Source organism: Chrysemys picta, chromosome 17, assembly GCF_011386835.1.
Source record: "Chrysemys picta bellii isolate R12L10 chromosome 17, ASM1138683v2, whole genome shotgun sequence".
NCBI classification, from domain to species: domain Eukaryota; kingdom Metazoa; phylum Chordata; order Testudines; family Emydidae; genus Chrysemys; species Chrysemys picta.
This window is the reverse complement of record NC_088807.1, coordinates 21455513-21480215: the sequence shown is the minus strand read 5'-3', so window position 1 is coordinate 21480215 and position 24703 is coordinate 21455513. Positions and strand designations below refer to the sequence as shown.

Sequence of the window (24703 nt, the reverse complement as noted above, 5' to 3'; positions counted from 1 at the left end):
AGGTGTGACACACACTCCTCCAGCAGGGACAACAGGGCTGGGGGCTGCCCAGGGAGCTGGTTTGTGGTTCTGTGTTTCTTACAAATTTGGAGATTAATAGGATGCAAAATCACATAAAACCTGCCTCAAAGTGTCCCCTCCCCCTCCCCGTGCTGAGTCCCCCCCCCCACCCCCCAATCTCCCAAATGTTGGTCTGCGCAGGGAAGGGGGACAACAGCTCAATGGGATGGGGCTGCAGTGGGGGGAGGGTAGCATTCCCCTTAAATCTTCCCTGGAAGCAGACTTCTCTGGGGCCGGTGCTGCAGGGGGGTGAGTCTATTGCCTCCTGGAGGCCGGCACCCCATGGCTGCGGGGGCTCTCATTGCAGAGCCCCCCAGCTCATGTTGATCACGGCATACACACTGGGCTGGGCGAGTTCAGGGGCAGGGGCCGCCCCCCCCCCCAACTTGGCGTACAGTGCCTGGCAATCCAGCTCGGCGTAGGTGAGTCCGTCGGCACCAGGGTCAGGCTCCTGGGGGTGGGAGGGGAGAGAGTCATTGGGGGGGGTGCATGTGCATGCGTGTATGTGTGTGTGTGCATGTGCGCATTAACCCCCTGTCACGGACTCACAGGTCATGCCCACTTTTGGCCCCATGCGGTCCGTGGGGGTAACCCCCTTCAGTGAGACAGCCCTTCTCGGGGGTCCACTCTCTCGCGGGGTTAAGCCCCTCCACCTTCTGAACCACACCTCTCTGAGCCTTAGCACGTCTGTCTCTGCCGTGGGCCCCTTCAGGGAGTCCACTCGCTCTGGACCCCCCGGGCCTCCACTCCCGAAGGGAATAATTCAACCCTGTTCTCTAGACCGGAGTGACTCTCAGCCACAGGGTCTCCTGGGCCTCCTCTACTCTCTTCTGTCCTCTGGCCCCCTCTGGCTGGAACTGGCTGGTCCTCTCTTTGCAGCCCATTGTCCTCTCACTTGCCAGAACCGGCTGTGATTCCTGAACTGGGCCTCCGGGTCGCCAGGTTACCAGTCGCTGGGGTGTCCATTCTCCAGGCCATTGGCTGGGGTCCCAAGTTCCCTCACTGGTCCTCTGTAACAACAAACTCCCTCTCCCCTCACCTTGTTAAACCAGTAACACCCAGGGAAACTGAGTCCCACCCCCTCTGCATGCAAACCATTGGAAAAACAAGTAAAAAACAAGAAAATCCCCCACTTCGTCACATCTCTCCCCCCTTCAAGGCTGAACGGAGCAGGGTCACTTAGCCAGTGACCTGGGGAAGTTCAGGGCCCCCGCCCCGTGATAAAGTATCGACTGTAACATTGGCCCTCCCCCTCACATGGACCACCTCCATGTCAGGCCCTGGAGGTTTTTCGCCTTCCTCCACAGCATGGGGCAGGGATCGCTAGCAGGAGGGTTCTCTGCCAATTGAAGTCACTAAGCCACAGGATTTGGGGACTTCAACAGCAGAGTCAAGGGAAGGGGTAGGGAAGGCTTTGTGGCCTGCAGCATGCAGGGGGTCAGACCAGATGATCATAATGGTCCCTTCTGACCTTAAAGTCTATGAGTCTATGAGTCTATAACCCTGAAGGAGAAGGCTCCATCTCAGCAGTTTGGAATTAGCTCTTTCCATTCATCCTTGATTGCCTCCACTTTGGCTGGCTCCGGCTTCAGGTGGCCGCCCCCACCTTGTGGCCCCAGTATGCCATCCCCACCTTGCACTTTTCAGCTTTTATGGTCAGTCCTGCGTCCTGAAGGTGACCCAGCACTCTCTTCACCTGGGACACATGTTTTTCCCAGGTCTGGCTAAAGACACAGATATCGTCAATATATGCCAGACTCGCAGTGGTCAGCAACCTTTCAGAAGCGGTGTGCTGAGTCTTCATTTATTCACTCTGATTTAAGGTTTCGCGTGCCAGTCATACATTTTAACGTATTTAGAAGGTCTCTTTCCATAAGTCTATAATATATAACTAAACTATTGTTGTATGTAAAGTAAATAAGGTTTTTAAAATGTTTAAGAAGCTTCATTTAAAATTAAATTAAAATGCAGAGCCCCCCCGGACTGGTGGCCAGGAACCGGGCAGGAAAAAACAAGAAAATCCCCCACTTTGTCACCTCTCCCCCAAAAGCCCCCCCACACCCACCCCTGCAATTATAGAATCATAGAAGATTAAGGTTAGAAGGGACCTCAGGAGGTTCTAGTCCAACCCCCTGCCCAAAGCAGGACCAACCCCAACTACATAATCCCAGCCAGGGCTCTGTCAAGCCGGGCCTTAAAAACCTCTAAGGATGGAGATTCCACCACCTCCCTAGGGAACCCATTCCAGTGCTTCACCACTCTCCTAGGGAAACAGTTTTTCCTAATATCCAACTTAAACCTCCCCCACTGCAACGTGAGACCATTACTCCTTGTTCTGTCATCTGCCCCCACTGAGACCAGCCGAGCTCCATCCTCTTTGGAACCCCCTTCAGGTAGTTGAAAGCAGCTATCAAATCCCCCCTCACTCTTCTCTTCTGCAGCCTAAACAAGCCCAGTTCCCTCAGTCTCTCCTCGGAAGTCATGTGCCCCAGACCCCTGATCATTTTTGTTGCCCTCCGCTGGACTCTAATCCCAGCTGGCAATCCCAAAAGGCAAACCCCCTCCCAGCAGCCCCACCTTAAATCACTGAGTGTGCCAGATAAAGGGTGTGGGGTTCGATGGGGGAAAGCCGACTGCTGCAGGGGAGCACGTGGATTGGACAGAGACTTCTCTTAGAGGAGAGTCTATTGATTGAGATTCTCCAGGTTATAGTCAGGAGCAGAGGATGGAAGAGGATAATGTAAGGGCCAGATCAGACGAGAAACATTCACATTCACATAAAGAATCTGACCCATCAGAAAAGGGCAGACAAATAAACAGTGACAAGTTTTTAAAGTGCTTGTACACAAATGCTAGAAGTCTAAATAATAAGATGGGTGAACTAGAGTGCCTCGTGATAAAGGAGGGTATTGATATAATAGGCATCACAGAAACCTGGTGGACTGAGGACAATCAATGGGACACAATCCCTCCCGGGTACAAAATATAACGGAAGGACAGAATAGATCGTGCGGGGGGCGGGGGAGTGGCACTATATGTGAGAGAAAATGTAGACTCAAATGAAGTAAAAATCTTAAGTGAATCCACATGTTCCATAGAATCTCTATGGATAGAAATGTCATGCTCTAATAAGAATATAACGGTAGGGATCTATTATCGACCACCTGACCAGGACAGTGATAGTGATGATGAAATGCTAAGGGAAATTAGAGAGGCTATCAAAGTTAAGAACTCAATAATAGTGGGGGATTTCAATTATCCCCGTATTGACTGGGAACATGTCACCTCAGGACGAAATGCAGAGACAAAATTTCTCAATACTTCAAATGACTGCTTCATGGAGCAGCTGGTACGGGAACCCACAAGGGTAGAGGCAACTCTAGATTTAGTCCTTAGTGGAGCGCAGGAGCTGGTCCAAGAGGTAACTATAACAGGACCGCTTGGAAATAGTGACCATAATACAATAGCATTCAACATCCCTGTGGTGGGAAGAACATCTCAACAGCCCAACGCTGTGGCATTTAATTTCAGAAAGGGAAGAACTATGCAAAAATGAGGGGTTTAGTTAAAGAGAAATTAAAAGGTACAGTGACTAAAGTGAAATCCCTGCAAGCTGCATGGACACTATTCAAAGACACCACAATAGAGGCCCAACTTAAATGTATACCCCAAATTAAGAAACACAGTAAAAGAACTAAAAAGGAGCCACCGTGGCTTAACAACCATGTAAAAGAAGCAGTGAGAGATAAAAAGGCATCTTTTAAAAAGTGGAAATCAAATCCTAGTGAGGTAAATGGAAAGGAGCATAAACACTGCCGCCAGATGTAGTGTAAAAATGTAATAAGAAAGGACAAAAGGGAGTTTGAAGAACAGCTAGCCAAAAACTGACAAGGTAATAAAATGTTTTTTAAGTACCTCAGAAGCAGGAAGCCTGCTAAATACCAGTGGGGCCCCTGGACGATTGAGATACAAAAGGAGCGCTTAAAGATGATAAAGTCATTGCGGAGAAACTAAATGAATTCTTTGCTTCTGTGACAAAGTGGGGGATTTTCTTGTGTTTTCCTTGATTTTCTAATGCAGAGGGGGTGGGACTCAGTGTTCCTGGGTGTTACTGGATTAACAAGGTGATGGGAGAGGAAGTTTGTTGTTACAGAGGACCAGCAACAGAACTTGTGACCCCAGCCAATGGCCTGGAGGATGGATACCCCAGCGACTGGTGACCCGGGGGCCCAGCCCAGGAGTCGCAGACGGTTCTGGCCAGTGGGAGGACAATGGGATGTAGAGAGAGGACCCCGGTGACCTGACCAGCCGGTTCCAGCCAGAGGGGGCCAGAGGACAGAAGAGGGGAGAGGAGGCCTAGGAGACCCTGTGGCTGAGAGTCACTACAAAAGCAATTTTCCCTCTCTTGGTATTGACATCTCCTCATCAGTTATTGGGAGTAGACCACATTCACCCTGACTGAATTGGCGTTGTCAGCACTGGTTCTCCACTTGTGAGGTAACTCCCTTCTCTTCCTGTGCCAGTATATTTATACCTGCATCTGTAATTTTCACTCCATGCAGCTGAAGAAGTGGGTTTTTTACCCATGAAAGCTTATGCCCAAATAAATCCATTAGTCTTTAAGGTGCCACTGGACTCCTCGTTGTTTTTGTGGTTACAGACTAACACGGCTACCCCTTGGAAATTTCTGTAAATATTTTGTACAAATACCATGTTTGCCTCAGTTTCTCCTCTATGTTGCATGGTTAACTAGGTCGTGAACAAAGGCTGTTTACTCCCGGCCAGGCCACGACAAATGTCTGAACGGTGTCTCGGGTTTGGGGGCTCCAGGGCAAAGCCCATCTCCAGGACATTTGCTACCTGCCACCAATGAACGACCATGGATGGCCCAGCCCCTGCAGGAAGCCAGCTGGGTGTGACCAGCCGGACAGCCAAGGACTGAGGAAAGGCGGGAGGCCGGGATTAGCCCGGGAAGCTGAACAGAGAGGGAGCCGAGGGACAGATCAGGGGCTTAGGGGGGCACCGCTTGGCAGGGGATCTGGGGAACCAGGCTGGACCCGGCTAGAACGTTCTTCTCTCTGGGCAAACCGAAGACTTCCTGCACTGGGTGCAGTGGCCTCCTAGTCCCTCCTGTGTGCCCGCGCAGTGGGGTGCCCTGCAGAGGCTGGAGTAGGGGCGCATTGCTCCCCAAGATTGTACCCGGCTCCCTCGGGATCTGCCTCAGCGGCACTCACTGACCAGCGCTCGTGATGGGAAGCCGGGGGGCAGCCGGACCAGGGGTCCAGCCTAGGGAGGCAGGGGAGCCACGGGGTTTGCCCTGAAGGAAGAGTGAGACCCCCCAGGGGGTCTGGCACATTGACGAGGGCTCCCAGAGGCTGCTCCAAAGCTGGGACCATAATCCCGATCCGGTGGATCTGTGACAGTCCCCTTTGCTGGGCCCAGGGCTCAGGGCAGAGCCTGGCTCTGAGTGTCCCATCACCGCGGAGTGTTATACCAATAAAAACTAGCAGGATCTTATTAAAGGGGACAAGATAAAGATGCCACATTTATTATGATAACAATTTGATTTATGACCAATAACTAATATCTTAATCCTTATACACACACATTATACCTAAAACCTATAACAAACACACACACACACACATCCATCAGATGTTCTGCAGCTGCTGCATAGTTACCAGTCCTGCTTGAGTCTGTGGCTTGAGTTTGCAGCTTGGATTCGTAGCTTGTGGCGGTAACTGGCCAGGAAAGCCGGGCACAAGGACGAGCTGGGTCTCTGTTGGGCATGCACCGATGCCCTTCCATGTTGGCAGCAGAATGTTACCCTCCTCCGAAGTTTTCCATCTCACCCATCCTTTTTGTAGGCTTTAGTTTGAATCCAGAGTCTATAGGTCTTGCTGTGTCACGCTGCCTCTGGGTTTGGTGATTGATCACCCGTCAATTTCAGACATGACTTTCAGCCTTGGACCGGGTTTTGATCTTCCTTCTATTGTACCTTTTCTTTTTAGGGTGGATTCTTCTTACTTTGTTAGGGCTCTTGTCTGTATCTTCAGCCGTTGGTGTTTGAACTCCATTCTTTTTTTTTTTTTTTTGCGAACAGGGGCTGCTAACAGGGAGTTTCGCAAGGGAGTTTGGAAGGGGAGCAGGAAGGGGGCGAGGGTCCCTTGCCGGTTCTATCTGTTTTCCCTTTATTCCCCTTAAAACCTATGAACCAACTACATTCAAAACTTCTTGCTTAACAACCCTTTCAGTGGACGGGGGCTGCAGACGGGAGTTTGACAGAGGGAGGCTTACGATGGTTAGGAAGACCCGCAACACCTGTGCCAGCACTGCTTCTGTCTCCTCCACCTGTGCCTGTAGCCAGACAGAGTGCCTAAGCATGGATGCTTCTACCCAGATCCTGGTGTGGTTTTGCAGAGACTGTTACTTGCAATTTCCACTTACTGATATCCAGGCTGGGAGGACCATCCAATGTGAGAGGTGCCTGCTGGTGCAATCTCTCAGGCAGCAGGTGGGAGAGCTACAGGAGGAGGTGGCTAGGTTGAGGAGCATCCAAATCCACGAGCAATTCCTCGACAGTGTCCATGTGGAGACAGCTGAGGTAGCTGTCCCAGTACACAGGACTGCTGATACACCACTGGTGGGAGAGGAGATGGCTCAGGGTGGACACTGGCAGCTGGTTACTTCTGGCAGCAGGCAGCGCTCCACCCCTGCTCCAAACCCTCCTGCCGTGGTTATAGGTAACCGTTATGCTCTTCTTGATACAGGAAAGAAGGAATCACCCCCTACAGTAAAGGAGGAGAAGCCTCGTACCCCTAAGGCTGGGAGGTCTGCTGCCACCACTGCGAATTGGAAACGTAGGGTAGTGGTGGTCGGAGACTCTCTGCTGAGGGGGACGGAGGCGCCCATCTGTCGCCCTGACATTTCATCTCGGGAGGTATGCTGCCTGCCGGGGGCCCGTATCCGAGACGTTATGGAGGCATTGTCGAGGATTATCCATCCCTCTGACTACTACCCCATGCTACTCATCCATGTGGGCACAAATGATACTGCGCGGTGTGACACTGAGCGGATCAAGAGTGACTACAGGGCTCTGGGAGTACGGGTGAAGGAGTTTGGAGAGCAGGTGGTATTCTCTTCGATTCTTCCTGTCAAAGGTAGGGGCCTGGGCAGAGACAGATGCATCATGGAGATGAATGCCTGGCTGCGAAGATGGTGTCGCCAGGAGGGCTTTGGCTTCCTAGACCATGGGATGCTATTCGAGGAAGGACTGCTAGGCAGAGATGGCGTTCACTTTTCGAGGAGGGGAAAGACCTTATTTGGACACAGACTGGCTAACCTAGTGAGGAGGGCTTTAAACTAGGTTCGACGGGGACAGGTGAGCAAAGCCCACAGGTAAGTGGGGAACATGGAGACCTGGGAGATGGGTCGGAAACGAGAGGGAGTGTGGGCTATATTGGCAGAGAGAAAGGAGGGTCAGGACAAAACTGGGAGGAAAGATCAAACCAGCATCTTAGATGCCTGTATACAAATGTGAGAAGTATGGGGAATAAGCAGGAAGAACTGGAAGTGCTAATAAATAAATACAACTATGACATTGTTGGCATCACTGAAACTTGGTGGGATAATACACATGATTGGAATGTTGGTGTGGATGGGTACAGCTTGCTCAGGAAGGATAGACAGGGGAAAAAGGGAGGAGGTGTTGCCTTATATATTAAAAATGTACACACTTGGACTGAGGTAGAGATGGACATAGGAGACGGAAGTGTTGAGAGTCTCTGGGTTAGGCTAAAAGGGGTAAAAAACAAGGGAGATGTCATGCTAGGAGTCTACTACAGGCCACCTAACCAGGTGGAAGAGGTGGATGAGGCTTTTTTTAAGCAACTAACAAAATCATCCAAAGCCCAAGATCTGGTGGTGATGGGGGACTTCAACTATCCGGATATATGTTGGGAAAATAACACAGCGGGGCACAGACTATCCAACAAATTCTTGGACTGCATTGCAGACAACTTTTTATTTCAGAAGATAGAAAAAGTTACTGGGGGCAAGCTGTTCTAGACTTGATTTGAACAAATAGGGAGGAACTCATTGAGAATTTGAAAGTAAAAGGCAGCTTGGGTGAAAGTGATCATGAAATCATAGAGTTTGCAATTCTAAGGAAGGGTAGAAGGGAGAACAGCAAAATAGAGACAATGGATTTCAGGAAGGCAGATTTTGGTAAGCTCAGAGAGCTGATAGGTAAGGTCCCATGGGAATCAAGACTGAGGGGAAAAACAACTGAGGAGAGTTGGCAGTTTTTCAAAGGGACACTATTAAGGGCCCAAAAGCAAGCTATTCCGCTGGGTAGGAAAGATAGAAAATGTGGCAAAAGCCCACCTTGGCTTAACCACGAGATCTTGCATGATCTAAAAAAATAAAAAGGAGTCATATAAAAAATGGAAACTAGGACAGATTACAAAGGATGAATATAGGCAAACAACACAGGAATGCAGGGGCAAGATTAGAAAGGCAAAGGCACAAAATGAGCTCAAACTAGCTACAGGAATAAAGGGAAACAAGAAGACTTTTATCAATACATTAGAAGCAAGAGGAAGACCAAAGATAGGGTAGGCCCACTGCTTGGTGAAGAGGGAGAAACAGTAACAGGAAACTTGGAAATGGCAGAGATGCTTAATGACTTCTTTGTTTCGGTCTTCACCGAGAAGTCTGAAGGAATGCCTAACATAGTGAATGCTAACGGGAAGGGGGTAGGTTTAGCAGATAAAATAAAAAAAGAACAAGTTAAAAATCACTTAGAAAAGTTAGATGTCTGCAAGTCACCAGGGCCTGATGAAATGCATCCTAGAATACGCAAGGAGCTAATAGAGAAGGTATCTGAGCCTCTAGCTATTATCTTTGGAAAATCATGGGAGACGGGAGAGATTCCAGAAGACTGGAAAAGAGCAAATCTATTGCCCATCTATAAAAAGGGAAATAAAAACAACCCAGGAAACTACAGACCAGTTAGTTTAACTTCTGTGCCAGGGAAGATAATGGAGCAAGTAATTAAGGAAATCATCTGCAAACACTTGGAAGGTGGTAAGGTGATGGGGAACAGCCAGCATGGATTTGTGAAGAACAAATCATGTCAAACCAATCCGATAGCTTTCTTTGATAGGATAACGAGCCTTGTGGATAAGGGTGAAGCGGTGGATGTGGTATACCTAGACTTTAGTAAGGCATTTGATACGTTCTCGCATGATATTCTTATCGATAAACTAGGCAAATACAATTTAGATGGGGCTACTATAAGGTGGGTGCCTAACTGGCTGGATAACCGTACTCAGAGAGTTGTTATTAATGGTTCCCAATCCTGCTGGAAAGGCATAACGAGTGGGGTTCCGCAGGGGTCTGTTTTGGGACCGGCTCTGTTCAATATCTTCATTAACGACTTAGATATTGGCATAGAAATTATGCTTATTAAGTTTGCGGATGATACCAAACTGGGAGGGATTGCAACTGCTTTGGAGGACAGGGTCATAATTCAAAATGATCTGGACAAATTGGAGAAATGGTCTGAGGTAAACAGGATGAAGTTTAACAAAGACAAATGCAAAGTGCTCCACTTAGGAAGAAAAAATCAGTTTCACACATACAGAATGGGAAGAGACTGTCTAGGAAGGAGTACGGCAGAAAGGGATCTAGGGGTTATAATGGACCACAAGCTAAATATGAGTCAATGGTGTGATGCTGTTGCAAAAAAAGCAAACATGATTCTGGGCTATATTAACAGGTGTGTTGTGAGCAAGACACGAGAAGTCATTCTTCCGCTTTACTCTGCTCTGGTTAGGCCTCAGCTGGAGTATTGTGTCCAATTCTGGGCACCGCATTTTAAAAAAGATGTGGAGAAATTGGAGCGGGTCCAGAGAAGAGCAACAAGAATGATTAAAGGTCTTGAGAACATGACCTATGAAGGAAGGCTGAAAGAATTGGGTTTGTTTAGTTTGGAAAAGAGAAGACTGAGAGGGGACATGATAGCAGTTTTCAGGTATCTAAAAGGGTGTCATAAGGAGGAGGGAGAAAACTTGTTCACCTTAGCCTCTATGGATAGAACAAGAAGCAATGGGCTTAAACTGCAGCAAGGGAGGTCTAGGTTGGACATTAGGAAAAAGTTCCTAACCGTCAGGGTGGTTAAACACTGGAATAAATTGCCTAGGGAGGTTGTGGAATCTCCGTCTCTGGAGATATTTAAGAGTAGGTTAGATAAATATCTATCAGGGATGGTCTAGACAGTATCTGGTCCTGCCATGTGGGCAGGGGACTGGACTCGATGACCTCTCGAGGTCCCTTCCAGTCCTAGAATCTATGAATCTATAATCAGGACAGGCTGGGGCTGGAGGTTGATTCCATCATCCATACATCCCTCATTCACACATTTAAACTAAACTAATAAGATTACAGCAGGGTTTGCAAAAATGAAGGTTGCAGCAAGCCCTTACAAAATGGAGTAAGCGTTGTAAAATGGGGTTTGAATTACAATATGGCAAACAGTGAACAGAAGTTCCAATACTGAAACAGGGCAAGTCTCAGTGATTTAAGCAGGAATTGGATTGATAGTGAAACTTACAAAGGCAGCTGACTGAACAGCTATGGCTCTGAACAAGCATCTTAACTGTTAATTAGCCAGTTATTGGGGTAACCGGTTTTATGAATGAATGTTGTTTCATTCATAAAACTTTACTTATGAAGTTACATTAATAAAGTAAACAATTAAAAACAATTTTATTCATCAGTCCTACAGGAGCCCCCCTATGTGGCTGGCTGGGTGTGGAGCTGGGAGCAGAGATGCCAAGCTGGACCCCTCACCTGCTACCACCAGCTCCATGGGGTCACTGGGCTCCGACCAAGTTTCCGGATCCGAGTCAGGGGGATAATAGCACATGTAGCTGCCTCCGTCTGCATTCCTGGCCCCAGTCTTGTACAGAACAAACTCCAGCCCCCGGCACCGACCCCGACACTGGACGGTCGTGGCTCCCCCAAGGGCGACCCCCCCACTGGGGCTCACGGAGATGGAGGGTTTGGGGGAGCTGAGCTCTGCAGTGGGAGGGAGATGGGGCGTGAGACAGACCCTGGCACGGCCAGTGCCCCCCGTCCCCATCATGGAGTGTCAGCAACAGGGCAGAGACAGGGTCAAGGTCTCCCCTGAGATCCAGGGCACCAAGGCACCAGCCCAAGATCTCCTCCCTCCTCAGTTCACCTCCAGGGGGCCGAGATGTCTTCCACACCCAACCTTCACTGGCTGGACGTCCCATCTGCTGAGCACCAGAGCTCACGGAGACCCCCTGGGCACTGGCTGAGTGTGGGGTTGGGAGCCGAGGTGCTGGGCTGGGCCCCTCACCTGCTACAATGATCTGCACAGGGTCGCTGGGCTCCGAGTAGGTAGCTGGGTCTGTTCTATCACTCTAAAGACAGGTGTAGTTTCCCCTCTGTTCCCGTCTGGTGCTGGTGGTGGGAAATTCAGCCTCAGAGCCAGCAGGGTCCGAAGACCAAGGACAGGGAGGCCCACTGCTCAGTGAGGAGGGAGAAACAGTAACAGGAAACTGGGAAATGGCAGAGCTGCTCAATGACTTCTTTGTTTCGGTCTTCACCGAGACGTCTGAAGGAATGCCTAACCTAGTGAATGCTAACGGGAAGGGGGTAGGTTTAGCAGATAAAATAAAAAAAGAACAAGTTAAAAATCACTTAGAAAAGTTAGATGTCTGCAAGTCACCAGGGCCTGATGAAATGCATCCTAGAATACTCAAGGAGCTAATAGAGGAGGTATCTGAGCCTCTAGCTATTATCTTTGGAAAATCATGGGAGACGGGAGAGATTCCAGAAGACTGGAAAAGGGCAAATCTAGTGCCCATCTATAAAAAGGGAAATAAAAACAACCCAGGAAACTACAGACCAGTTAGTTTAACTTCTGTGCCAGGGAAGATAATGGAGCAAGTAATTAAGGAAATCATCTGCAAACACTTGGAAGGTGGTAAGGGGATAGGGAATAGCCAGCATGGATTTGTAAAGAACAAATCGTGTCAAACCAATTTGATAGCTTTCTTTGATAGGATAACGAGTCATGTGGATAAGGGAGAAGCGGTCTCTGACTCGCCACATGGGCAAACGCCCTGGCTGTCTCCGATACTCACCGAGGAGGAGGGCGGTGAGAGCAGATGCCATGATGGGGCAGTGGGGGCCCCTCAGTGCTGCCACCAACGCCCCGGTGCCGAGCTCCACCCAGCCTGAGTCCCGAGTGCGAGCGGAATGAGGAACTGTGCCGGGGGCTGCAGCCCCAGGAAGCCCGTGATGCACTCGGCCCCTTTCCTCCCCATCAGCTGGTTTCTCTGCAATTTCCAGCCCAAATCTACCGCAGTCAGAGCAAAGCCAGCTCCCTGCAACACTCAGCAAACCACATCCCCTCCTGCAGCTGCCCAGCCCCCTCCCACACACATATTACTTCCCAGTCCCACATGGGAGCTTCCCAGTCTAGCCTCCTTGGAGCAGAAGCTCAGAGCAGAGGAGGGATCTCCCCTCCCACCCGCACAGTGCCTCACACGGAGCGATCCTCTCCCATGGAGCAGGGCAGAGATTCCTTCCTGACCCGGCTGGGCCCAGCACCCACCCTGGAGAATGAGGGTGGAGGGACCTGGCCAACCTCCTTCCCAGGTTGTGTCTCTGCAGAATCTATTCTTAGCCAAGTGACATGGTACAGAGATGGGCTGGGGGGCTGGGAGGGGGGTTGTGGTTTCTGGGCCCCACGAGGGGGCAAGAGATGGGTAAATTTAGATCTGGAGTTGTTGAAGGAACAGCCATTAAATCCGTGAAAGGGGAAATCTGCCCAGAGCCAGCGCTTGCTTCCTGTTTCTGCTACTGCCTGTGAAACTCTGTAAACTTGATGCCCGGCACCTACCCTGTTTATATACCCCAGTTCTGCGAGGGGTGTGGCGAAGTGGGGGATTTTCTTGTCTTTTCCAATGATTTGCATGCAGAGGGGGTGGGACTCAGTTTCCCTGGGTGTTACTGGTTTAACGAGGTGAGGGGAGAGGGAGTTTGTCATTACAGAGGACCAGAGAGGGAACTTGGGACCCCAGCTAATGCCCTGGAGAATGGATACCCCAGCGACGGGTGACCCAGAGGCCCAGCTCAGGAGTCGCAGCTGGTTGTGGCCAGTGGGAGGACAATGGACTGTAAAGAGAGGATCCCGGTGACCTGACCAGCTGGTTCCAGCCAGAGGGGGGCAGAATACAGAAGATGGGAGAGGAGGCCCAGGCGACCCTGTTTACCTGGAGAGAAGACAATGGACAGAGGCGAGGCTTCGGGCCGGTGATCTCAAATGACCAGCTGGGAAGCAGGGGGGCTCTGGGCTGGAGAGAGGGAGCAGGCAGAGCCCACGTGTATGCAGGGGAGACTGGGATGTGCTGGGCTGAGGGAGGCCAGGACTGAGGCCCTGAGAGTTTCTTGTGCTGGGTTCAGACACTCAGTAAACCCTCCTGTTTTACACTGGCTGAGAGTCACTCTGGGCTAGAGAACAGGGTGGCATTATTCCCTCTGGGAGTGGAGGCCTTGGGGGTCCAGAGTGAGTGGACTCCTTGAGGGGGCCCACGGCAAGAGACAGACGTGCTAAGGCTCAGAGAGGTGCGGCTCCAGGAGGTGGAGGGGCTTAACCCCCGAGAGAGAGTGGACCCCTGAGAAAGGCTGTCGCTCTGAAGGGGGTTTTCCCCACGGACCGTACGGGGTCAAGAGTGGGCACGATCTGTGAGTCCGTGACAACGGGAATGGGGTCTAGTGATTGGGGGGTAGGGGCTGGGAACCAGGACTCCTGGGTTTTCTCCTTGGCTCTGGTTCGGGGGTGGGGTCTAGTGCTTAGAGAAAAGGACACCCTAGAGGTGAAAGGCCCCGTGTCCCTTCCCCAGCCCATCCCTGGGGCCGTGGGTCTGAGCAGCTCAGGGCCCGGGGCAGAGCTCACAGGGGCTGACGGCTGAGCCGAGCTTCCCTCTCCGACCTCAGGATGCTGCGAAAGGGAGACGGGGGGAGGGGAGCTGACCAGCCCCCCAGAAAGGGGAGGGGAGAAGATCACAGGGACAGAGCTCGAGAGAAACTGGCCCCCCCGGCAGATGTCCCAGCTCTGGCTCCCCAGCCCATTTGCCCTTCACCCCCCACCCCGTTCTGCCCCCAGCCCCTGCCCCCTCACGGCCCCCCACTAGCCATGGCCGCCATCTCCCATTGCTCCCCAAGGGAAGGAAGCCTCTGTTGCCCTCAGTTAACATGGCCGCCTCCTCACCCCCTGCAGTCCTTGCAGGGCAGCCATGCTGCCCCCTGGCTAAGATGGCCGACGCCGCAGCCTGAGGGGTGGATAAGCTTCCCCCCCAGACTGTCGGGGTGAGTCGATGGCTACATGGGAAAGAGCCCCACAGCCCCTCCCCTCCACACTTCTCCCCACATCAGCCCGTCTCCTCCAAAGCCCCCATCTCCTGCCCAGCGTGTCCCCATCAGGGAGGGAGGCTGAGGGGACGTGGGGGCCATTATAGGACAGGCAGCGTGTGGGGCAGGGGGAGGAAGGGAAGAAGAATGTGGGGGGAGGAGAAGGGGCTCAGACTGAGGAGACAGGAGCTGAGAGGGGTCTGGGGCAGGACCGTGACAGAGAAGGGGGGATTTGGGGTCCCCCATAAGTGTTTCAGGCTGAACCCGCCCCATGGCCATAGGGGCACCCCCTCTCCCTCCCCCCACCTGGCTCTGCAGAGTTTTGGCAGGAAACGATCCTGACCCCCCATTCCCGGCTCAGACCCACTGTGTTTGTGTGTGTGTGTGTGTCTACATCGCAAAGTGTGGGGAGCAGAGAAGAGGGATGTCAGGAAAGGTTATTGGGGTGCTGGAAATGTGGGTTGGGCAGCAGTATCTAGGGGTGGGGGGAGGAGGAGGGGAGGGGAAGGGGAGGTATGGGGGGCCCTTATGGGGCAGGGAATGTGGGGCAGAGGGGGCTGTGGGGGGCAGGAGAGTGAGGGGACAGAAAGTGGGTGACCCAGGACTGAGGGGGCAGGAGTAGGAGGGGGGCAGTGAGAGGGGAACCTGATAAGGCATGGAAATTACAACTCCCTCCTGGGGGGCACCATCAGCCCCTCCCCCCTCACACCCCCAAACAATCGTGCTGCCTGCTTCTGACCTTCTGGGGGGAGCCAGTCTGATCTCAAACTCCTGTCCCACATCCCGGCTCCTGTCCCCTCAGCCACCCTCCCGACACCCTCAACCTACTTCCGCCAAACTGCCGGCTCCCCCCAAACACCCGCTGTCATAAATGTAAAGGGAAGGGAAACAACCCTTATGTATGCAGTAACGTCAAATCCCTCCTGGCCAGAGGTACAGAGTCACTTACCTGTAAGGGGTTAATCAGTTCAATTAACCTGGTTGGCACCTGACCAGAAGAACCAATGGAAAGAAGATATTATCAAATGGGGGTGTGGGGAAGGTTGTGTTTGTGCTTTTTGTTTTGTTCCCTCTTGGGACAAAGAGCGAGACCAAGCAGGTAACCCAGCTCCTACTGAAATGATACATCTAAAATTACAGAAATTGTAAGTAATAGCAAGGAAATGCATTAGATTATCTTTTGTTTTAGCTTGTGAATTCCCTTGCAGGAACTTAACTACCCTGCCCTCGGGCAGAGAAAAAAAAACCCAGCTGCTCTCAGCTTAAAAAAAAAAAAAAGAAAAGGGTCCTTTAAAAAATTAAACCTCCCTGGTTTTCAAGCCCAAAAGAAAAAAAGTGTCCTTTTAATATCCTGTGGTCTGTGCTTCTGGTTCAAAATGATCCCAGCACTGCCACCAGGTCAGGGTTCCCTCCCCACTCTGAACTCTGGGGTACAGATGTGGGGACCCGCATGAAAGACCCCCTAAGCTCATCTCTACCAGCTTAGATTAAACTGTGTCCATTATTCTTTTGCATAGAGACTGTCCGATGTACATGGCAGAGGGGCATTGCTGGCACATGATGGCATCTATCACATTAGTAGATGTGCAGATGAATGAGCCCCTCATGGTGTGGCTGATGTGATTAGGTCCTATCATGGTGTCCCTTGAATAGATACGTGGACAGAGTTGGCACTGGGCTTTGTAGCAGGGTTTGGTTCCTGGATTGGTGTTTTTGTTGTGTGGAGTGTAGTTGCTGGTGACTTTTGCTTCAGGTTGGGGGGGTGTCTGTAAGCGAGGACAGGTTTGTCTCCCAAGGTCTGTGAGAGTGAGGGATCGTCCTTCAGGATAGGTTGTAGATCCTTGATGATGCGCTGGAGAGGTTTTAGTTGGGGGCTGTAGGTGACGGCTAGTGGTGTTCTGTTACTTTTTTTGTTGGGCCTTGTCACGGAGTCCCCGGGCGATGCTCTGGAACTGCTCCCTACAAAGCCAGTCAGGACTTTGGGGAGCCTCCTCTCCCTCGGAGCAGACCGTCTTCAGGGCAAGAAGCTCACACGGCTTCACCTCCTGGGTCTCTCCTGGGAGCATTCAGCATATGCCCCTCTGTGCGCTTCCCACAGCGAGTCCACCCCGGCGGGGTCCTGGGGAAGCCAAAGGGTTCTGCACCCCCCACTTCGCAGTCAGATGTGACTCTCAGCCAGCCAGTAAAACAGAGGTTTATTAGATGACAGGAACACGGTCTAAAACAGAGCTTGTAGGTACGGCGGCGAACGGGACCCCTCGGCCGGGTCCATTCTGGGGTTAGGAGAGCCAGACACCCACGTCTGCCCTCACTCCTAGTCCCCAGGTAGCTCCAACTCTGAAACCCCCCTCCGGCCCCTCTTCTCCCGGTTTTGTCTCTTTCCTGGGCCAGGAGGTCACCCGATCTCTTTGTTCACCTTTAGGTGTTACCTTGCAGGGGGGGAAGGGGCCCTGGCCATTTGTTGCCAGGGAGACAGAGTGTCAGTGAATATGCGCACTGGCCTTTCCCCACCACCTAGAGACTTAAGAAATGCATAGGGGAAACTGAGGCACCCACACAGTCTTCAGAGGAAACATTAAGAACAGTCCCACTTCATCACAGGCCTGTCTTGTAGTAGGTGACTTCTGGGTACCCTTCTGGCTCTGTCAATCTGTTTCTTCACTTCACCAGGTGGGTATTGCAGTTTTAAGGATGCTTGATAGAGATTCTGTAAGTGTTTGTCTCTGTCTGAGGGATCAGAGCAAATGCGGTTGTTTCTTAGGGCTTGACTATAGACAATGGATCATGTGATGTGGTCTGGATGAAAGCTGGAGGCATGTAGGTGAGTACAGCGGTCAGTAGGTTTCTGGTATAGGGTGGTGGTTATGTGACCATCACTTATTAGCACTGTAGTGTCTATGCAGTGTAGTGTCTGTCATGTGCATTGGCCAAACCGGACAGTCTCTACGCAAAAGAATAAATGGACACAAATCTGACATCAGGAATCATAACATTCAAAAACCAGTAGGAGAACACTTCAATCTCTCTGGTCACTCAATAACTGACCTAAAAGTGACAATTCTTCAACAACAAAAACTTCAAAAACAGACTCCAATGTGAAGCTGCAGAACTGGAATTAATTTGCAAACTGGACACCATCAGATTAGGCCTGAATAAAGACTGGGAGTGGTTGGGTCATTACAAAACCTAAACTTAATTTCCGCAATACTGATTTCTCCCTACTGTTACTCACACCTTCTTGTCAACTGTCTGTAATGGGCAACTATCTTACCACTTCAAAAATTATTTTTCCTCCCTTGGTATCCTGCTGTTAATTGATTTATCTTGTTAGACTGACCTCACACTTGGTAAAGCAACCCCCATCCTTTCATGTATTTATACCTGCTCCTGTATTTTTCAGTTCATGCATCTGATGAAGTGGGCTCTAGCCCATGAAAGCTTATACACAAATAAATTTGTTAGTCTCTAAGGTGCCACAAGGACTCCTCATTGTTTTTGCTGATACAGACGGAGGCCTGGTCTACACTACGGGTTTAGGTCGACTTTAGCAGCGTTAAATCGAATTAAGCCTGGACACGTTCACACGACGAAGCCCTTTCTTTCGACTTAAAGGGCCCTTTAAACCGGTTTCTTTACACCACCTTCAACGAGGGGATTAGTGATAAAATCGGCCTTTGCGGGTCGGAATTGGGGTAGTCTGGACGGAATTTGACGTTATTGGCCTCCGGGAGCTATCCCACAGTGCTTCATTGTGACCGCTCTGGACAGCACTCTCCACTCAGATGCACTGACCAGGTAGACAGGAAAAGCCCCGCGAACGTTTGAATTTCATTTCCTGTTTGCCCAGCGTGGAGAGCACAGGTAACCACGCAGAGCTCATCAGCACAGGTAACCGTGATGGAGTCCCAGGATCGCAAAAGAGCTCCAGCATGGACCGAACGGGAGGTACGGGATCTGCTCGCCATATGGGGAGATGAATCAGTGCTAGCTGAACTCCGTAGCAGTAAAAGAAATGGCAAAGTATTAGAAAAGGTCTCCAAGGCCATGAAGGACAGAGGCCATAACAGGGACACACAGCAGTGCCGCGTGAAAATTAAGGAGCTACGGCAAGCCTACCACAAAGCCAGAGAAGCAAACAGAAGGTCTGGGACAGAGCCGCAAACTTGCCGCTTCTACGCGGAGCTGCATGCCATGCTAGGGGGTGCAGCCACCACTACCCCAACCATGTGCTATGACTCCGTCAATGGAGAAACACACAGGGAAGAGGGTTCGGGGAACGAGGAAGATGAAGATGGAGGTAATGTAGGTAGCTCACAGCAGCAAGGAAGCGGAGAAACTGGTTTCCCCAACAGCCAGGATATGTTTGTCACCCTGGACCTGGAACCAGTAACCCCCGAACTCACCCAAGACCCTCAGGGCATACAGGAGACCTTTGGTGAGTGTACTTTTGTAAATATTACACATGGTTTAAAAGCAAGCGTGTTTAATGATTAATGATTAATTTGCCCTGGCAATTACGGCCAGTACATCTATTGGAAATGTCTGTTAACGTGTATGGGGATGGAGCGGAAATCCTCCAGGGACATCTCCAGAAAGCTCTCCTTCATGTACTCCCAAAGCCTTTGCAAAAGGTTTCTGGGGAGGGCTGCCTTATCCTGTCCGCCATGGTAGGACACTTTAGCACGCCAGGCCAGTAGCACGTAGTCTGGAATCATTGCATAACAAAGCATGGCAGCATATGGTCCCGGTGTTTGCTGGCATGCAGACAACATCCATTCCTTTTCTCTCTCTGTTATCCTCAGGAGAATGATATCATTCACGGTCACCTGGTTGAAATGGGGTGATTTTATTAAGGGGACATTCAGAGGTGCCCGTTCCTGCTCTTCTGAACAGAAATGTTCCCCGCTGTTAACCACGCGGTGGGGGGAGGGGTGAAGTGATCATCCCAGAGAATCGTGTGTGTGTGGGGGGGGGTGTGGCTTACTTGGGTTTGTGCTGCATGTTAACCTGGAAACCGCAGCCCCTCCTTTTACATTGAAAACCCATTTTAAATGGCCAACCCAATTCATCCTTGATATGGGAAATGCGCTGCTGTTTGAAACCATTCCCACATGTTAAGAAGGTTAAAAAAGCCAAAACACTGTGGCTTACCATGGCTGCCTGCAAGCCGAAATCTGTTGCCTGGCACTGCGTGAGTGATCTCTCATACCAAACCGGCAGGCAGAGGAAAAATGCGACCTTGTAACGAAAGAGTGTACCGATTGTTCTCTAAAATGTGTCTTTTTTTAACCACCTCTCCCTTCTCCTCCACCAGCTGCAAATGTTTCTCCTTCGCAGAGGCTAGTGAACATTAGAAAGAGAAAACAGAGGACGCGGGACGATATGTTCATGGAGCTCCAGATGTCCTCCCACGCTGATAGAGCACAGCAGAATGCGTGGAGGCAGTCAATGTCAGACATGAGAAAAGCACAATATGAACGAGAGGAGAGGTGGCGGGCTGAATGGCGGGATGAAAAGAGCAAGTGGCGGGCTGAAGATGATAGGTGGCGTCAGCTTGCAGACAGAAGGCAAGAGTCAATGCTCCGTCTGCTGGAGCATCAAACTGAAATGCTCGAGCGTATGGTTGAGCTGCAGGAAAGGCAGCAGGAGCAGAGACCGCCGCTACAGCCCCTGTGTAACTAACAGCCCTCCTCCTCAATTTCCATAGCCTCCTCACCCAGACGCCCAAGAACACAGTGCGGGGGGCCTCCGGCCACCCAGTCACTCCACCCCAGATGATCGCCCAAGCATCAGAAGGCTGGCCTTCAATAAGAGTTAAAGTTTTAAAATGCAGTGTGTCCTTTTCCATCCCTCCTCCCCCACCCATCCCAGGCTACCTTGGCAATTATCCCCCTACTTGTGTGAGGAATTAATAAAGAATGCATGAATGTGAAATAACAATGACTTTATTGCCTCTGCAAGCGGTGCTTGAAGTGGGGACGGAAGGGTGGGGTAGTTGGTTTACAGGGAAGTAGAATGAACCGGGTCGGGGGGGGGGGTTGGAGGGTTCATCAAGGAGAAACAAACAGAAGTTTCACACTGTAGCCTGGCCAGTCACAAAACTCATTTTCAAAGCTTCTCTGATGCGCACCACGCCCTGCTGTGCTCCTCTAACCGCCCTGGTGTCTGGCTGCGCGTAATCAGTGGCCAGGCGAGTTGCCTCAACCTTCCACCCCGCCATAAATGTCTCCCCCTTACTCTCACAGATATTGTGGAGCGCACAGCAAGCAGCAATAACAATGGGGATATTCTTTTTGCTGAGGTCTGAGCGAGTCAGTAAGCTGCGCCAGCGCGCTTTTAAACGTCCAAATGCACATTCCACCACCATTCGGCACTTGCTCAGCCTATAGTTGAACAGGTCCTGACTACTGTCCAGGCTGCCTGTGTACGGCTTCATGAGCCATGGCATTAAGGTGTAGGCTGGGTCCTCAAGGATCACGATAGGCATTTCAACATCCCCAACGGTTACTTTCTGGTCCGGGAAGAAAGTCCCTTCCTCCAGCTTTCGAAACAGACCAGAGTGCCTGAAGACGCGAGCATCATGTACCTTTCCCAGCCATCCCACGTTGATGTTGGTGAAACGTCCCTTGTGATCCACCAGGCTTGCAGCAGCATTGAAAAGTACCCCTTGCGGTTTATGTAATCGGTGGCTTGGTGCTCCGGTGCCAAGATAGGGATATGGGTTCCGTCTATGGCCCCACCACAGTTTGGGAATCCCATTTCAGCAAAACCATCCACTATTGCCTGCACGTTGCCCAGAGTCACTACCCTTGATATCACCAGGTCTTTCATTGCCCTGGCAACTTGGATCACAGCAGCCCCCACAGCAGATTTGCCCACTCCAAATTGATTCCCGACTGACCGGTAGCTGTCTGGCGTTGCAAGCTTCCACAGGGCTATCGCCACTCGCTTCTCAACTGTGAGGGCTGCTCTCATCCTGGTATTCTGGCGCTTCAGGGCAGGGGAAAGCAAGTCACAAAGTTCCATGAAAGTGCCCTTACACATGCGAAAGTTTCGCAGCCACTGGGAATCGTCCCACACCTGCAGCACGATGCGGTCCACCAGTCTGTGCTTGTTTCCCGGGCCCAGAATCGGCATTCCATGCCATGAACCTGCCCCAGTGACACCATGAATTCCACATTGCTGGGGCCTGTGCCTTGTGAGAGGTCTATGTCCATGTCAATTTCCTCATCACTCTCTTACAGTGACATGTGATCATGTCACCTGCACTGGAATCCATCTTAAACCTGGTGCTTTTCCATTGAGAGGGAGGGGTGGGAACCCAGAGAGAGAAAGGATTCCCGCCTTGTGCCAAAGCTATAAAAGGGGTGGAACAGAACAAAGGGGGCTGCCAGTCATGAGGAATCCCCTAGTTACCACCTGAGCTGGAAGTAACAAGGGCTGTACCAGGGAAAGGATTGGGCCCAGACTAGGAAGGAGTCTAGTCTGTGAAAGAAGCTTATTGGAACATCTCTGAGGGTGAGATTTACCTGTATTCAGTTTCTTAATGTATTAGGATTAGACTTGTGTGTTTTATTTTATTTTGCTTGGTAACTTACTTTGTTCTGTCTGTTATTACTTGAAACCACTTAAATCCTACTTTTTATACTTAATAAAATCACTTTTGTTCATTAATTAACCCAGAGTAAGTGATTAATACCTGGGGGAGCAAACAGCTGTGCATATCTCTCTATCAGTGCTATAGACGGCGGACATTTATGAGTTTACCCCGTATAAGCTTTATACATTGTTAAATGGATTTATATGGAGTTTGGATCCCATTGGGAACTGGGTGTCTGGGTGCTGAAGACAGGAGCACTTCTTAAGCTGTTTTCAGTTAAGTCTGCAGCTTTGGGGGCGTGGTTCAGACCCTGGGTCTGTGTTTGCAGCAGGCTAGCTCAACCGGGCAGGGTTCTGGACACCCAAACTGGCCGAGAAAAAGGGCTCGGGTAACAGTCCCAAGAGGAGGTCTCTGTGAACAAACCCGTCACACTGCTGTCAGGTTGGGAGCTGTTTATGGGGGAAATTCTCTGAGGCAGGGGTGTTTGGGAGCAGGGGGGGTTGTGGTGGTGTCTCAGCACCCCATGGGGAAGCCACTTGTCCCCCGGGGAGATTCTCTTCCCTGCATGGCTGGATCCAGGCTCTTGGGGGTGCAGAGAGACGGTGCGTTAGAGGGGCCCATGCTGCTCTGGGCCCAGCCCCTGGGGGGAGCAAGGGGCACAGAAAGGGGGTCCACCTCACCTAGGGTGCCCCCCTTGGGCGGCTGTAATAGGCCTCAGCCAGGATCAGCCCCAGGACGAGCAGGACTGCAGCACCCAGCCCCAGGCGGGCGACGTTGGCGTTGGTGAAATCCAGGGGGTCTACTGTGGGGGGAAGGGAAGAGTCACTTGGTGGCTCGGACGGGGAGATCAGGAGCTGGTGCTGTTCTGGAGTGGAGCCCCCAACCCCCCGTCCGGCAGATCCGGCCCAGCCCCCCTCTGGGGGTCTCCCAGGCATCGCGGCTCTGGGGCCTCCCTGGGGCCGGACCCCCTCAGGGGAGGCTGTGTCCTGCTGCCCCGGGGGGCTAAGGCTCAGCTTCCCCGGTGAAGGGGTCTCCCATGTGGACGAACTGCCCCCAAGAGACACGGCACACCAGGACTGGGCCAGGGGATGGGGACAATCAGAGCCTCAGGGTCTTAGCCCCCCAGAACAGAGAACCCCCCCAGCTCCCTGTCCCCATAGGATCCCTCTGTCCACCCCCACAGGTACCTCTGCCCCAGCCTGTCTGCTGTGCAGTGAGCCCAGCCCCGGGGTATCTCGGCTTCTGCCAACCACAGCCAGGCAGTGCGCGCTGGGGGAGGCTGGTACATCACCTGCTGCCCCCCACAGTCGGGCGTTTCCAGGGCCCTGGGGACCAGGGTGCAGCCAGAGGCAGCAGAACATCTATGTGGGGGAGGGTCAGGGGGTCCCCTGAGACTCCAGTGGGAGGAGGAGAAACAAGAACAAAGGGAATTCTGGGCAATGCTCACTCCTATTGCCAGGGGGATGCCATTTGGCCCAAGAAGGGGGGCGGGGGCGGTTATTGCCCCAGGACTTTGGCACCCAGCTGGGCCCAATTTCACAGCCCATCCTGCCAGATCCTGCCCCTCCCCTGATATCCTCCAGCAAATTCCAGGCAGCGACCTGCAGGGCAGGAGGCATCGGGGGAACTGGGGGTCTGGTGGTGAGTGAGGGGCAGGGGGCTGCCACTCCCCCTTATGGCTGGGCCCCACCCACCCAGAGTAACTGCCCCCATCCCCCACAACCAGCCCCAGCACCTGGGCACCACGACCCGTTCCACAGCTGGTTCAATGGCAGATTCCTCTCCCTACCCCCTCCCGGCCCAGGGGGCAGGAATCCCCCCCCCGTTCATCCCCGAATCTCCAGCTGCTGCTGCTCCCCACAGCTGGGGAACCCCCCAGTGACTCTGTCCCCGCTCCCGCGGCCAGTGTCCCCTCTGCTGGGCCCATGGCTCAGGGCAGAGCCTGGCTCTGAGCATCCCATCAGTGTAGAGACCCCCGGAGGATCCGGCTGGGTGTGGGGCTGGGAGCGGGGACACCGAGCGGGGCCCCTCACCTGCTACCACCAGCTGCACGGGGTCACTGGGCTCTGAGGAGACGAAGGGCTCTGATCGGAGCCGGTAGCTGCAGCTGTAGTTCCCTCCGTGCTGCTGGCCCACGGTGGGGATGTGGAACTCGGCCCCGTCCCCAGCAGGGTCCATGTATCGCGGCGGGTTCGGGTCTCCAGCCTTGTGCAGGAAGAACCTCACGTCCCAGCGCTGCCCCTGACACCGGATGGTGACGTCTGCCCCTGGGGCGGTGACCCCGGTGGGGGTCAGAGAGATGGAGGGTCTGGGTAAGCTGGGATCTGGGCACAGGAGACAGGCTGTGAGAGCCAGACCCGGGCACCCACCCAGACCCGGCCTCCCTGGCCGGTCCCAGCCATGGGCAGATCCAGGGGCCCCCGGGCAGAGATTCACTCCCAGATCCTAGAGTTCCCCCTGTGACAATGCGGTTCTGGCGGAACCCAACTGAGAGTGCCAACTCAGGACAAATTGCTAAAACAGGGCAGTTACAGCCCAAGGCTGGGGTTTTTTCACCTCTAAGGCAAACCAAACCAGCCAGACTAGGAGGACTTC

General features: G+C 52.1%; 1 protein-coding gene across 1 annotated transcript; it reads right to left on the bottom strand.

Annotated features, from left to right (window-relative positions):
* Positions 1–20522: 20522 nt before the first annotated feature.
* On the bottom strand, positions 20523–24502 carry LOC122173425 (T-cell-interacting, activating receptor on myeloid cells protein 1-like). The gene is made up of 3 exons (XM_065571712.1): positions 24142–24502; positions 22789–22910; positions 20523–22690 (listed from the first exon to the last, which is right to left on the bottom strand). Exons 1-2 carry the CDS (start codon positions 24284–24286, stop codon positions 22789–22791), a joined length of 267 nt encoding a protein of 88 aa, XP_065427784.1. The 5' UTR covers positions 24287–24502; the 3' UTR covers positions 20523–22690.
* Between the last annotated feature and the right edge of the window lie 201 nt (positions 24503–24703).